At 47.2% G+C, this 16385-nt stretch overlaps 1 protein-coding gene across 2 annotated transcripts in view; it reads left to right on the top strand.

Moving 5' to 3' along the window:
• The window catches only part of b4galt6 (UDP-Gal:betaGlcNAc beta 1,4- galactosyltransferase, polypeptide 6), a 108320-nt gene that overhangs the window by 77386 nt on the left and 14549 nt on the right, over window positions 1-16385 (top strand). For both annotated transcript variants that reach the window (XM_038808585.1, XM_038808584.1), the window contains exons 4-5: window positions 6893-7017; window positions 7420-7536. In XM_038808585.1, the coding sequence (XP_038664513.1) occupies window positions 6893-7017; window positions 7420-7536 (242 nt within the window). The remainder of the gene's footprint in view (window positions 1-6892; window positions 7018-7419; window positions 7537-16385) is intronic.

The raw sequence follows: 16385 nt of genomic DNA, 5'->3' as shown, positions 1-16385 counted from the left end.
ACCGGCTCTTGGAAAGAGCACCCTATCAAAGGTCAACACTGCCACCCTATCCCCATAACCCAACCCAACACTAAAGGCAATTTTGGACACGAAGGGCAATTTATCATGGCCAATCCACCTAACCTGCACATCTTTGGACTGTGGAAGGAAACCGGAGCACCCGGAGGAAACCCACGCACACACGGGGAGGATGTGCAGACTCCACACAGACAGTGACCCAAGCCTGAATTGAACCTGGGACCCTGGAGCTGTGAGGCAATTGTGCTATCCACAATGCTACCGTGCTGCCCATGATCATGCTGTTATTCATCTGTTGTTTTGTGTATAGTTTACCCACAGTTAATGTTAATAAATCGTTTGTGACTTTAGCGACAAGTGTTCTTGTAATATAAATCAGGCCATCCGACAAGAACATGGCGCACTGCCTTCCTGTTGGATAGCAGGTTAAAGTCCATTTGTAGCTTTTTCCTCTCCACCAGAAACTCTACGGTTTGAGTATCTTCTCTCGACTCCAGGATGGAATCGTTCAGCTGTTGCCTAGCTGCCCTCTTTCCTACCTCTTTCCTATCTCTTCGTGCCTTGTAAGCTATGATTTCTCCCCTAATCAACACCTTCAGTGCCTCCCAGAACGTGAAAGGTGAAACTTTCCCGTTCCGGTTGTTAGTGACGTACTCCTATGGCCTATGATGGTTTCTGACAGATGACCTGCTCAGCCGAGAGGGTTGTGTCCAACCTCCATATGGGGCGTTGGACATGGCCCGTCTCCAATCTCGCATCCGTGTAATGTGGTGCGTGATCGGAGATTACGATCATGGAGTATTCCGTCCTGACTATTTCTGGAAGAATCAATTTCCCCACTACAAAGAAGCTGATGTAGGTGTAGACCTTGTGTACTGGTGCGAAGAACGAGGATAAGTCAGTACGTATCTATGTTGGGTATTTCTGCCACGGTCTTTTTCATAAATTCCATGTCGTCCCAGTTGGGAGTGCACACGTTTACCAGGACTACTGGTGCTCTGTCTAGATCACCGCTGACCATGACGCACCATCCCTCTTGTTCCATGACCGTCTTTGTCACCGTGAGCACTGTCCTCTTGCTTATCAGAATAGCTACCCCCCTAGCCCTCGCCCCGGAGCAGGAATGATAGGTCTGTCCCTACCAGTCCTTCCTCACCTGCAGTTGATCCTCCTCCCTCAGGTGCATCTCTGGGAGGAAGACTGTATCGGCTTTCATACATTTCAGGTGGGTGAAGACTCTGGATCTTCTCACTGGGCCGTTCAAGTCCCCTAATGTTCCAGGTGATGATTGTGCTGGGGTATTTCTGAGCTCCCTCCCTACGGGATCAAACATACTTAGCCTGTGGATGTAACCCATGTACTCTGGGATTTCCCTTTGTTTAGGAGCCCTCCAAAGGGGTTGCTTATGGTGCCAACTTGTTCCATCATCCCGAACCTGACCTGCTGAAGCCAGTCTAGAGCCCTTCCCTTCCTTCTCATTATGTCGGCGTTGTGTCCCCCCACCTCTCCCGTGGTCCCGATTTACCCCTCTATCTCCCTTTCTACTCTCCCCTGCCCCTCCCTATTTTTCTCCCCCCCCCCCCCCCCCCCCCCCCTCAGTCTCCGCAGGGTGATATGCCGCGCCCACCTTCTCTATCATGCTTTCTAGTGCTAGCTTTCCCTGCTAGCATAGTGGCTTGCTGGCTGTTCTTGCCCTTTTCCACCATTTCTGACCTCCCTGCGGCCTCTTGAGCTCCTGTTTGCTGGCATACTACTCTTCTTTGCCTTTTTAGTTCAGGAGCTGAATGAGTCCGAATCTTTGGGCTAAATTCGGCCACAAGTGCCTATCTTGCTGTGTTCCTGAGGAAAGCAACCTGATGTGCGACTACTCAGCCGTCCCTGTCACCGGAAGTCACTGTCGTCCAAAGTGCGACGGCTGTCTACTCGGTGGGGCCGGAACCAGAGTTAACGTCACTGGATGCAGAAAAAGTGTTTTGATAGGGTTGAGTTGAGCTATCTTTTTGTGGTTCTGGAGAAGTTTGGGTTGTGTCATGGGTGCGGCTGTTGTACGAAGCTCCACCTGCCAGTGTGCATACTAACACGCGGTCGTTTTGGCTGCATACCAGAACAAGGCAAAGGTGTCCTATGTCTCCTCCCCTTTTGCATTGGTGATCGAGCTATTGGCTATTGCGCCGAGGGACTCGGCCAAGTGGAGAGGAATTCTGAGGGGTGGGGTATCCAGTTTATGGGGACAGCCAGTTATATTGAAGAGGTTCGGTTCCTTCTCGAGGTACAAGTTAGATTTTTGGGAAGAACGAGTATTTTGTGGTTAGCCCTTCGAGGGGAGCAGCTGGGTTGGGGAGTTGTCCATCAGTTTGGCTGGGACTAATTTCCGGTATCTGGAATTCCAGGTGGTGTGGGATTGGGCGCAGCTTCACAAATTGAATTACACCAGCTGGCAAGCAGGGTCAGGACGGATCTACAGAGGTGGGACAGCCTTCCAATGGATGGAGCGGGTTTTATATGAGCAGGGAGAACTCCCCTGATTCGGAGGGGGATCCTATCAGAGGGATAGATGGGGGGGGGGGGGAGAAGAAGAAGAGTGGAGGTAGTGAAAACAGAGTGAAAATGAAATGAAAATCGCTTATTGTCACGAGTAGGCTTCAAATGAAGTTACTGTGAAAAGCCCCTAGTCGCCACATTCCGGCGCCTGTCTGGGGAGGCTGGTATGGGAATTGAACCATGCTGCTGGCTTGCCTTGGTCTGCTTTCAAAGCCAGCGATTTAGCCCAGTGAGCTAAACAGCTCCTCATTTCATATAGGAGTTTGTTCGGCGAACATTCCCGACACTCCTGGTACCTCTGCTGCCTTCTTTATTGGAGAGGATTCTCTCCTGCGCGGGGTCAGAAGAGAGCAGCACATGTGGGATATATTGGGGGGGGGGGGTGCGAAATGAGAAAATCTCAGGATAAGAGGTGAAGGCAGCAGGGAGCCATATTGAAGGGGGGACCTATACCGTTGGGATGGTCTCCACCTGAACCGAGCTGGGACCAGTGTTCTGGCGAAAAGAGTAAATAGGGTGGTCAATAGGACTTTAAACTAGAGATTGGGGGGGAAGGGAAAGTCAGGGAACCAAGAGGTGAAGGAATCAGTGGGCAGCGTAGCTGCTTAGGATTACAAAAAATCACGAAAAGACAGAGCTCAGGAGAGGTTACGATAGTCCCCATCTCACAAAATATGACACAGTGTATGGAAAGGCTCAGTAAACCAAGGTCCACCACACTAAGAAAACAAAAAGGGACAGTCAATAGGGAATTAAAGGTGCTATATTTAAATGCCCGCAGTGTACGGAACAAGGTAGATGAGCTTGTGGCCCAGATTGTGACTGGCAGGTATGATGTGGTAGGCATCACAGAGACGTGGTTGCAGGGGGTTCAGGACTGGCAGTTAAACATCCAGGGATTTACAACCTATCGAAAAGACAGAGAGGTGGGTAGAGGGGGCGGGGTTGCCTTGTTAATTAGAAATGAAATTAAATCAATAGCACTAAACGACATAGGGTCAGACGATGTGGAGTCTGTGTGGGTAGAGTTGAGGAACCACAAAGGCAAAAAAAACCATAATGGGAGTTATGTACAGGCCTCCTGACAGTGGTCAGGACCAGGGGCACAAAATGCACCACGAAATAGAAAGGGCATGTCAGAAAGGCAAGGTCACAGTGATCATGGGGGACTTCAATATGCAGGTGGACTGGGTAAATAATGTTGCCAGTGGACCCAAAGAAAGGGAATTCATTGAATGTTTACAGGATGGCTTTTTGGAACAGCTTGTGATGGAGCCCACGAGGGAACAGGCTATTCTGGACTTAGTGTTATGTAATGAGCCAGAATTGATAAAAGACCTTAAAGTAAGGGAACACTTAGGAAGCAGTGATCATAATATGGTAGAATTCAGTCTGCAATTTGAAAGAAAGAAGGTAGAATCAGATGTAAAGGTTTTACAGTTAAATAAAGGTAATTACAGGCGCATGAGGGAGGAACTGACGAAAACCGACTGGAAGCAGAGCCTAGTGGGAAAGACAGTAGAACAGCAATGGCAGGAGTTTCTGGGAGTAATTGAGGACACAGTGCAGAGGTTCATCCCAAAGAAAAGAAAGGTTATCAGAGGGAGGATTAGGCAGCCATGGCTGACAAAGGAAGTCAGGGAATGCATCAAGGCAAAAGAGAGAGCCTATAATGTGGCAAAGAGTAGTGGGAAGTCAGAAGATTGGGAAGGCTACAAAAACAAACAGAGGATAACAAAGAGAGAAATAAGGAAGGAGAGGATCAAATATGAAGGTAGGCTAGCCAGTAACATTAGGAATGATAGTAAAAGTTTCTTTAAATACATTAAAAACAAACGGGAGGCAAAAGTAGACATTGGGCCGCTCCAAAATGACGCTGGTAATCTAGTGATGGGAGACAAGGAAATAGCTGAGGAACTTAATAAGTACTTTGCGTCAGTCTTCACAGTAGAAGACATGAGTAATATCCCAACAATTCAGGAAAGTCAGGGGGCAGAGTTGAATATGGTTGCCATCACAAAGGAGAAGGTGCTAGAGAAACTAAAAGGTCTGAAAATTGATAAATCTCCGGGCCCAGATGGGCTACATCCTAGAGTTCTAAAGGAGATAGCTGAAGAAATAGTGGAGGCGTTAGTTATGATCTTTCAAAAGTCACTGGAATCAGGGAAAGTCCCAGAGGATTGGAAAATCGCTGTTGTAACCCCCCTGTTCAAGAAGGGAACAAGAAAAAAGATGGAAAATTATAGGCCAATTAGCCTAACCTCGGTTGTTGGCAAAATTCTAGAATCCATCGTTAAGGATGAGATTTCTAAATTCTTGGAAGTGCAGGGTCGGATTAGGACAAGTCAGCATGGATTTAGTAAGGGGAGGTCGTGCCTGACAAACCTGTTAGAGTTCTTTGAAGAGATAACAAATAGGTTAGACCAAGGAGAGCCAATGGATGTTATCTATCTTGACTTCCAAAAGGCCTTTGACAAGGTGCCTCACGGGAGACTGCTGAGTAAAATAAGGGCCCATGGTATTCGAGGCAAGGTACTAACATGGATTGACGATTGGCTGTCAGACAGAAGGCAGAGAGTTGGGATAAAAGGTTCTTTTTCGGAATGGCAACCGGTGACAAGTGGTGTCCCGCAGGGTTCAGTGTTGGGGCCACAGCTGTTCTCTTTATATATTAACGATCTAGATGACGGGACTGGGGGCATTCTGGCCAAGTTTGCTGATGATACAAAGATAGGTGGAGGGGCAGGTAGTATTGAGGAGGTGGGGAGGCTTCAGAAAGATTTAGACAGTTTAGGAGAATGGTCCAAGAAGTGGCTGATGAAATTCAACGTGGGCAAGTGCGAGGTCTTGCACTTTGGAAAAAAGAATAGAGGCATGGACTATTTTCTAAACGGTGACAAAATTCATAATGCTAAAGTGCAAAGGGACTTGGGAGTCCTAGTCCAGGATTCTCTAAAGATAAACTTGCAGGTTGAGTCCGTAATTAAGAAAGCAAATGTAATGTTGTCATTTATCTCAAGAGGCTTGGAATATAAAAGCAGGGATGTACTTCTGAGGCTTTATAAAGCACTAGTTAGGCCCCATTTAGAATACTGTGAGCAATTTTGGGCCCCACACCTCAGGAAGGACATACTGGCACTGGAGCGGGTCCAGCGGAGATTCACACGGATGATCCCAGGAATGGTAGGCCTAACATACGATGAACGTCTGAGGATCGTGGGATTATATTCATTGGAGTTTAGGAGGTTGAGGGGAGATCTAATAGAAACTTACAAGATAATGAATGGCTTGGACAGGATGGACGTAGGGAAGTTGTTTCCATTAGCAGGGGAGACTAGGACGCGGGGGCACAGCCTTAGAATAAAAGGGAATCACTTTAGAACAGAGATGAGGAGAAATTTCTTCAGCCAGAGAGTGGTAGGTCTGTGGAATTCATTGCCACAGAGGGCAGTGGAGGCCGGGACATTGAGTGTCTTTAAGACAGAAATTGATAAATTCTTGATTTCTCGAGGAATTAAGGGCTATGGGGAGAGAGCGGGTAAATGGAGTTGAAATCAACCATGATTGAATGGTGGAGTGGACTCGATGGGCCGAATGGCCTTACTTCCACTCCTATGTCTTATGGTCTCTTATGAAGGAAGAGGTGTAGAGTGAGTCCCTCCACAGGATGAATGCCATGTCCTCCTATGCGAGGTTGAACTTTATCCAGCTCCAGTGTTTAAGGCGCATCTCACCAAGGCCAGAATGAGTTGTTTTTTTTTGGCGGGGTTGAAGATGTGTGCAAGAGCGGTGGTTCAGGGGGTCCACCACAGGCACATGTTCCTTTCTCAAATTGGGGAGTTTTTGGGTATCTTTCTTCAGCACCATGTCAGCAATCCTAAATGTTAATTTAAAGCGCTGAAACAACAACTAATAATGTGGGGTGCTGGACCAGCCGGAGCTGAGGACGGGGGCGGAGGCCCTGGTGTTCACCTCGTTGATTGCTCAGAGGCTAATTCTACTGAGCTGGAGACAGGGGACTCCATCTGGTGCCTCAGCATGGCTGGTTTCTGCACCTCAAAGATCAAGTTTACAATGAGGGGGTCGGTCGAAGGGTTCTACCGTAGATGGCAGCCTTTCACATTGCACTTTAAGCAATTGGACACTATTGGGGAATGGTATTGTTTGGGTTATATTTCTGTTACTGGGGTTACTGTTGTTTGTAATTTTTGATGCTTATGTTGGTTTGGATTTTGTTTTGTAAATTGTTGATATAAAATGTTAAAAGTTCAATAAAAATGTATTTTTCAAAAAGGTAAAAAATTCTCATATGCCATGTTTTTATTTTACCCAGAGGGGTTTATTGATGTAAACATGAGTGAAATCGGCATGGAAGAAATCCAACGTATATTTTCACAAGATTTAGAAATCCAGTATGGAGGCCACTGGAAGCCAAAGGACTGTAAACCCCGCTGGAAGGTGAGCTTGTGAATGAAAACAACAGATCTTTATTTTGCTTTGTACTTTTGTAACCTTTTCTGAGAAAATTACTTGTCTTATTGCTCCCCATCAATTTGTTGCTACAAAAGCGAGTGAGAGCTCCTTTTATCCCTGTCCTCGTGTATAGCATTGTAGCTGTGATTACAAATCTAAGCAAAGTGGGGAGAAATTTCTTGGTATCATGGATTAAACAGTGACTTTCTTAAACTACGTTCAGCTTCTCACTGCTGAGTCATGACAGATTGCTTGAAGTAATTAAATGAAAATTATGCAGTGTATGCAATAGTTGCAATAAATCAGCTCCAGTTGATCCTATGGCCTTTGCATTTCTGAAAACTACTCCTAATTCAGATTAAAGTTGATAAGATTTATATTTTACAGGTGGCAATTCTTATTCCATTCCGCAACCGACATGAGCACCTCCCAATTTTATTTCGGCACTTGATTCCAATGCTTCAACGGCAACGTGTGCAGTTCGGATTCTATGTTATTGAGCAGGTAAAAACGTCTATAATGAAGGTTTGACAAAGAATCATCCCGGCGCGAAACGTTAGTTCCCTTCTCTCTCCACAGAGGCTGTCAGACCTGCTGAGGTTGTCCAGTATTGTCCTGTTTTTGTGTTCTGTAACGAAGGTAGTAGAAACCAACTGGACCCCAGGTAGCTTTTTATAGAAGGTTTGAATTTTTCTATTTGTGACACAATGGGCTGGATTTAATAGGGTGCCAGGGTTTTCACCCCTGACCCACCCTGTTCCAGATTGCCAATTGGCTGTTAATTGACCTGAAGGAAAACCTGTGCCCCTCAGAAACAGGAAGTCTCTCCTCGGAGAACTGCTGGCCAGTTAGACACCGGCAGCTCCACGGAGAACGATAACGTGTGGGTGGCGTGATAGCACAGTGGTTAGCACTGTTGCTTCAAACGCCAGGGTCCCAGGTTTGATTCCCGGCTTGGGTCACTGCCTGTGCGGATGTCTGCACGTTCTCCATGTCTGCGTGGGTTTCCTCCGGGTGCTCCGGTTTCCTCCCACAAGTCCCGAAAGACGTGCTTTTTAGATGACATTTTCACAGTAACTTCATTGCAGTGTTAATGTAAGCCTACTTGTGACAATAAAGATTATTATTATAACCGCAGCTGGTGTGAGAATGAGGCTTGCAAGAAGGCAGGCTGCAGGTGATAAGGGACTTGATCTAAGTCTGGGTGTCTCACAGGGGTCAGGTTGGCAGACCCTCACGAGGGGGGCATGAAATGGGTGGGAGAAGCTGGGGTCACTTATGGGCCTCAATTGGCCTCCAGATGGGTGCGTCATCCGATATAACCCCAAGCCACCCACCACGGCTGCCACTCAATTATAAATCCAGCTGAATGAGTGTGAAGTTGGAACATTTACAACAACTAAATCAGGGTAAGCAAGCAAAGTGAGTATGTTATGGATTAGTAACCAGAGGCCTGAACTATCAGGAGATAGGAGCTCGAAGCCCAGCACAGCAGCTGGGGAATTTAAATTAAATTAATTAAATGATACTGGTTAAAAAGTTAGTATCATTATGCTGCTGCAGTGCTTCAGGAAAGTGGCTCACTACCTACCACCTCCTCAAGGGCAACTGGGATGGGTGTTAAATACTGACCTTGTCAGAGGTATGTGCACACCCTGTGAATGATAAATTCCTGAATGAAGAAACAGCAGATGTGCTAGTGTTATATTGCGCCCTTGAACATTAAGAAAACGTGGAGCTAACTGGATTGTTCTTGGAATACTTTGAGACTTGGGAGTGCGTCAGCTGATTGCAGTACCATCGTGGAATTGTTTGTAAGCCTGGGAATTAATGAGAACAGCATTTCCTGAAGTCTGGATTACTTGAATAGTACAGATAGTACAGCATCCTATCGGGCTGCATCACAGCCTGGTATGGCACCTGCTCGGCCCAGGACTGCAAGAAACTTCAGAGGGTCGTGAATACCGCCCAGTCCATCACAAGAACCTGCCTCCCATCCATTGACTCCATCTACACCTCCCGCGCCTGGGGAAAGCGGGCAGCATAATCAAAGATCCCTCCCACCCGGCTTGCTTACTCACTCTTCCAACTTCTTCCATTGGGCAGGAGATACAGAAGTCTGAGAACACGCACGAACAGATTCAAAAACAGCTTCTTCCCCACTGTCACCAGACTCCTAAATGACCCTCTCATGGACTGACCTCATTAACACTACACCCTGTATGCTTCATCCGATGCCAGTGCTTATGTGGTTACATTGTATATCTTGTGTTGCCCTACTATGTATTTTCTTTTATTTCCTTTTCTTCCCATGTACTTAATGATCTGTTGCTGCTCGCAGAAAAATACTTTTCACTGTACCTCGGTACAAGATTATTATTAATATGCAAATTAAATAATGGATACACCTGGGCAACTTTCCACATTGTTTGGTAGATGCCGGTGTTGTAGCTGTTCTGAAACAGCTTGGCCAGGGACACAGCTATTTCTGGAGAACAAGCCTTCAGTATTACTGAAGGATGTTAGAGGCCATAGCCTTTCTGCTCTCTGATAAGAGTTCCCACTTTTGCATCATCATATCTGAGGTCCTTTGGATTCTTCTATACATTCACTCAGCTTATGTACAATCTTGTGAAGGGGAAATGATGGGGTAGTGAGAATGTGAGGACTAGTAAATCAGAGTTCCAGCCAAATGTTTTGGGAACATGTGTTCAAATCCCACCACAGCAGTTGATGGAATTTGAATTCAGTTAATAAATCTGGAAATTAGTCTCTGTAGTGGTGACCTTGAAATTATCATTGTCATTAAAAAAAATCTGTTTCACTAATGTTCCTTAGGGAAGAAAATCTGCCAGCTTTACCTGCTCTGACCTAAATCTTCAGTCGGAAGCATTGAATGGATGATCCATCTCAGCCTCTCCCCCGAGGTCCCCATCATTATGGATGGCAGTCTTTAGCCAATTTGATTCTCTCCCCAATTTAATCAAAAAATGGCTGAAGGCACAGGACTGTGGGTGGCACGGTAGCACAGTGGATAGCACTGTTGCTTCACAGCGCCAGGAACCCAGGATCGATTTCCGGCTTGGGTCACTGTCTGGGCAGAGTCTGCATGTTCCCACTGTGCGTGGGTTTCCTCCGGGTGAAATGAAATGAAATCGCTTATTGTCACAAGTAGGCTTCAATTAAGTTACTGTGAAAAGCCCCTAGTCGCCACATTCCGGTGCCTGTTCGGGGAGGCTTGAATGGGAGTTGAACCTGCGCTACTGGGCCTGTTCTGCATTACAGAATGATGGGGGAGCAAACAGCGCCGGCTCTAGGGTTGCTGGCGCCCCGGGCAAGCTGAACTTCGGCGCCCTTGGGGGGGCGGGGCCGGGGGCGGGGGGGCGCGGGGGGGGGGGGGCCGCGGGGGGGGGCGAGGGGGGGGGGCCGCGAGGGGGGGGGGGCGAGGGGGGGGGCGGGGGCGGACCCGAGGGCGGGGCGGGGGGGCGGACCCGAGGGGGGCGGAGCGGGGGGGGGCGGACCCGAGGGCGGGGCGGGGGGGCGGACCTGAGGGGGGCGGAGCGGGGGGGGCGGACCGAGCCGGGGGGCCGCCCTGGGGGCGGGCGGCCACCGCGCATGCGCTGGTTGGCACCGGCCCAACTGCGCATATGTTTCAAATATTGAGACTAACTGCGCAACTGTCACTGTTCCGTCACCCAGAGTATCTCAAACTTCTTTCAACCTACCCTCAATCCCACTTTTTCCAACCCTGCTGTTGAAGCTCACCTCTCTATACTCACCACCTCCTCCCTCAAGTTTCCCTCCCCGATTTGCTACCTAATCCTCATTCCTATTTTTCATTGTAGTTATATATATAGACAAAGTCAAAAATGCAAGATGATACTTTGAATGCGAGTCTTTGCAGGTAATTACGTCTTTACAGGTCCAGATGGAGCAGGTTAAATAGGTGTGAATTGTCTCAAGCCAGGACAGTTGATAAGATTTTGTAAGCCCAGGCCAGATGGTGGGGGATGAATGTAATGCGACATGAATCTAAGGACCCGGTTGAGGCTGCAAGTTTCTGCTCGGCGATTCTGCGTTGTTGCGCATCCTGAAGGCCGCCTTGGAGAACACTTACCCGAAGATCAGAGGCTGAACGCCCTTGACTGCTGAAGTGTTCCCCGACTGGGAGGGGACATTCCTGCCTGGTGATTGTCGCGCAATGTCCGTTCATCCTTTGTCGCAGCGTCTGCATGGTCTCGCCAAAGTACCACGCTTCGGGACATCCTTTCCTGCAGCACATGAGGTAAACAACGTTGGCCGAGTCGCACGAGTATGTACCGCGTACCTGGTGGGTGGTGTTCTCACATGTAATGGTGGTATCCATGTCGATGATCTGGCACGTCTTGCAGAGATTGCCATGGCAGGGTTGTGTGGTGTCATGGTTGCTATTCTGAAGGCTGGGTAGTTTGCTGCAAACAATGGTTTGTTTGAGGTTGTGCAATTGTTTGAAGACTAGTGGGGGTATGGGGATGACAGTGGCAAGATGTTTGTCTTCATCGATGACGTGTTGAAGCCTGCGAAGAAGATGTTGCAGTTTCTCCGCTCCGGGGATGTACTGGACGACGAAGGGTACTCTGTCGGTTGTGTCCCGTGTTTGTCTCCTGAATAGGTTGGAGCGGTTTTTTGCTGTGGCACGTTGGAACTGTTGTTGTCTGATGGGGCAAGCTGTAGAGCAATGCGGGAAAATTTCTTGTTTGCTCTGATGTATGTTCTCTTTCTCCATGTTGTGTTATGAATATAAAGCTAGTTTTCAGGAATTTGTATTTCTATTGGTAAACATTAGAAATAAAGTATAGTTTTAAGTTCGTTTAATTCAATGTTTCTGTGTCTGGAAGGATAAAACCTCTACTTAGATTCATGCTGGACAAAGGTGTTTGTATGTGTGGGGGTGGTTTCAGTTCCAACTATGATTCTATTGTGCTTAGAGAGCGCTATGGCTCAAAGAACCATCACTTTCTTTTATAAAACGTGGTGGAACAGAGTCACAGGACCGCTAATTAGTTTTAACAACAAGGAAAAAGCATGAAAAATTTGGATTCCAACACAGTACTCCTTTAACTCTCTTTCTCCCCCCCCCCCCCACTCCCTTTTCTGAACAAATACACAGCTGTAAATATTGTAGTAAGAAGTATTAGAACACCAGGTTAAAGTTTAACGGGTTTGTTTCAAATCACTAGCTTTCGGAGCACTGCTCCTTCCTCGGGTGAATGAAGAGATAGGTTCCAGAAACATTTATATAGACAAAGTCAAAGATGCAAGACAAAGCTTTGAATGCAAGCCTTTGCAGGTAATCAAGTCTCTACAGAGCCAGGTTAAAGAGGTGTGAATTGTCTCAAGCCAGGACAGTTGGTAGGATTTTGCAAGCCCAGGCAAGATGGTGGGGGGTGAATGTAATGCCACATGTGTGCGCAACTTGGTTATAAGTTTCTGCTCAGTGATTCTGCGTTGCCGTGCGTCCTGAAGGCCGCCTTGGAGAATGCTTACCCGAAGATCAGAGGCTGAATGCCCTGACTGCTGAAGTGTTCCACGACTGGAAGGGAACATTCCTGCCTGGCGATTGTCGTGCGATGTCCGTTCATCATTGTTGCAATGTCTGCATGGTCTCGCCTATGTACCACGCTTCGGGGCATCCTTTCCTGCAGCATATGAGGTAGACAATGTTGGCCGCGTCGCACAAGAATGTACCGCGTACCTGGTGGGTGGTGTTCTCACGTGTAATGGTGGTACCCATGTCGATGATCTGGCACGTCTTGCAGAGATTGCCATGGCAGGGTTGTGTGGTGTCGTGGTCGCTGTTCTGAAGGCTGGGTAGTTTGCTGCAAACAATGATTTGTTTGAGGTTGCACGGTTGTTTGAAGGCAATTAGTGGGGGTGTGGGGATGACCGTGGCAAGATGTTTGTCTTCATTGATGCCTGCGAAGATAATGTTGTAGTTTCTCCGCTCTGGGGACGTACTGGATGACGAAGGGTTCTGTCAGTTGTGTCTCGTATTTGTCTTCTGAGAAGGTTGGTGTGGTTTTTTGCTGTGGCGCGTTGGAACTGTCGATCGATGAGTCGAGCGCCATATCCCGTTCGTACGAGGGCATCTTTCAGCGTCTGTAGATTTCTGTTACGATCCTCCTCATCTGAGCAGATCCTGTGTATACGGACGGCTTGTTTAATGTGTTTAGGGTGGAAGCTGGAGAAGTGGAGCATCGTGAGGTAATCCGTGGGCTTGCGGTAAAGCAAAGTGCTGAGGTGACTGTCCTTGATGGAGATGAGTGTATCCAAGAATGCAACCGATTTTGGAGAGTAGTGCATGGTGAGTCTGATGGTGGGATGCAACTTATTGATGTCGTCATGTAGTTTTTTCAGTGATTCTTCTCCGTGGGCCAAAGGAAAAAAATGTCATCGATGTATCTGATGTATAACGTTGGTTGAAGGCCCAGTGCGGTGAGGAGGTCTTGTTCAAACTTGTGCATGAAGATGTTGGCCTATTAAGGTGCGAATTTGGTCTCCATGGCTGTTCCATGTGTCTGGTTGAAGAACTTGTTGTTGAGGGGTAAACGTTATGATCCAGAATGAAGCGGATGAGTTTCAGAATTACCTCACAATTGGCAGTTGTCGTTGTTTAGTACTGACACTGTTGCAGCAATGATGTCGTATTGGGGGATGCTGATGTAGAGTGCCGAGACGTCCATTCTGACGAGGAATGTTCCTGGTTCAACTGGTCCATGAGTGCTGAGTTTCTGTAAGACGTCCGTCGTATCGCGACAGAAACTGGGCATTCCTTGTACGATGGGTTTCAAGATGTCCTCGATGTAGCCAGAGAGGTTCTCACACACGGTCCCATTGCCTGATATGAAAGGACGGCCTGGTGTGTTCGGGAGGCAGTAGAGATCTCCAACGTGAGGAGTACGTGGGATGAGAGCACATAGAGTGCTCCGAAAGTCTGGATACAAGGTCTTGATCAGTCTGTTGAGTTGGTCCTTGGTCGGATCTGCGATCAAATGCACACTCTGCCCTGAAACCAAGTTAGTTTCTGTGGTTTTCTCCTCTGAATTCCCCCCCTCCCCCAAGTGATTGTCACATGAGTTTCCAAATTCCACTCCCAAAAACATGCTTTAAAATCTTCTCTCCTAATGATGCTTTCCCTTGGTGTTTTGCATTCCAAAACCTAATCCAGGTTTTATGACACATTCAAACAAAGCTTCCCCTCTACTTTTAACAGCAAATCAGTCCAGGAGTTCATACCAATCCCTTTAGGATTACTTGGTCTTGGACTGTGCAAACTACTCAATTGCTTTAACTCTTGATTCTTAGACGGTGTTAAAATTACGTCAAACATTTCATTCACCTCTGAAGTCTGCTGTCACAGTTTAAATTTAGGGTGCAACTCAACTAAAAGGGAACAAAATTCCATCGCGGGCGTGTTTAGCAGCCTGTTTCCTGGTGCTCACAGCGCCAAGAAACGCATGGCTGTACAGTGCATTCATGTTGAATAAGGGACCTCGGAAGAATGCACGACCTTGGCTGCGCAGAGCCCTGTTTTTTACACCGAGGAACTTGGCTTGCTGGTACTCCTCAGTATGGTGAGAGATCTGGTGTCCCAATCTCCGGGTCCCCATCCTCCCCAATACCTGTTCAGGACACCCCTGGCATGATCACCAGCACACAAAAGATGCCAGCTTGGCAGTGCCACCTGGTCAACTTGGTAGTGTCACCCAGATGGTGCTGGCGGTGCCCAGGTGGCACCAACAGTGCCAGGGTACCACCGTCCAAAGTTATTCACCTGGGGGCCTCCGATCCCCAGGGAAACCCACATGGGTGCCGTTCTGTCTGGTCCCTGTTTGTGGGGACCAGTGCAGAAGGCTCTCACTCAAGGTCTCTGAGGCGAAGGGGGAGATTCCAACACCTTGGAAATCTCAGGAATTTGCATATTAAAGTGAGACTTAATATGCAGATTTGCTTTATATTAAAAAAAAAATTTTCCCGCACACAAAGGGCTGGATTTACATCGCAACATATCGTGAGATTGCGTTGGATCTCATGAGGTGGTATGACCCAGGTAGATTCCAGGAGCAGGGTCTTTTACCGGTCATGTTGTGTCACGGTGAGCAGCTCTTCGGGTGCAGCATGGCCATTGGATCGTGCCCTTAATTACTGAGATTGTTTGTTTAACTGAGAACACTTTATTTACTCTTCCTTGAATTCTACTGAAAAATAACTGATGAGATGCTGGCATTGGACTGGGGTGAGTACAGTAAAAAATCTTACAACACCAGGTTAAAGTCCAACATGTTTGTTTCAAACACTAGTTTTCGGAGCACTGCTCCTTCTTCAGGTGAATGATAACTTGGTCCAGTTTACTTAACTCCAGACTTCTTGTTTATGGTTGTTTATTTTTCCTTTCTTAAAAAAATTTAGAATGCCCAATTATATTTTCCCAGTTAGCGGGCAATTTAACGTGGCCAATCCACTTACCCTGCACATCTTTGGGTTGTGGGGGTGAGATCCATGCAGACACTGGAGAATGTGCAAACTCTACACGGACAGTGACCCAGGGACAGGATCAAACCTGGATCCTCAGCGCCATGAGGCAGCAGTGCTAACCACTGCGCCACCGTGCCGCCCCTCAAACACACTTCTTGGACACTCTGTTCCAAAATCCTGGTTATCTGGACTGTAACTTGTACTTTAGGAAGCCTGCCTCTTTGCAGCTCCTATCCTGTCCAAACTTTCTTCTGGCAGAGTTGAGAGATGTTTCCTCCCCGAGATCCTGGCTTCTCTGACTCTCTGGCTTCCATTTAAAACTACTAACAAGTGAAGGTGGCCTCCTGTGGTTGAGCAATGCCCCTGCCAACTACTATTCATTCTTTATGCCACACTGCTCTCTCAGAACAATAGAAACACGGTTGGAACTTAACCAACCCCCACCATACAAACACCTTTGTCCAGCATGGATCTAACTATAGGGTTGATCCTTCCAGGCACAGACACATTAAATTAAACCCACTCAAAATGTTACCATATTTCTAATGTTTATCAATTCAAATATAACTCCCTTACACCTATCTTTATTTTCCTAACACTTTCCAAAGTCATCTTGTGTCCTGAAAAGGGACTTTGTGTGTTAATCGGACTATTGTATAATGTACTTTGTGTTAATCTTAAAATCTCCGTATCTGTTAAACTAAGGGGGGTGGGAAGAGCGAGTAGAGGGGGAGTAAGTGAGTATTGTATAATACTGTTCCATGTTTGATAAATTTACTTTCCTAATTAAGACGAATTAGCAGTCCTGTGACTCTTCCTCCACGTTTTATGAAAAAAAA

Source organism: Scyliorhinus canicula, chromosome 10, assembly GCF_902713615.1.
Source record: "Scyliorhinus canicula chromosome 10, sScyCan1.1, whole genome shotgun sequence".
NCBI classification, from domain to species: Eukaryota; Metazoa; Chordata; class Chondrichthyes; order Carcharhiniformes; family Scyliorhinidae; genus Scyliorhinus; species Scyliorhinus canicula.
Note: the sequence above shows the minus strand (reverse complement) of the source record. Positions and strands in the feature narration are given on the sequence as shown.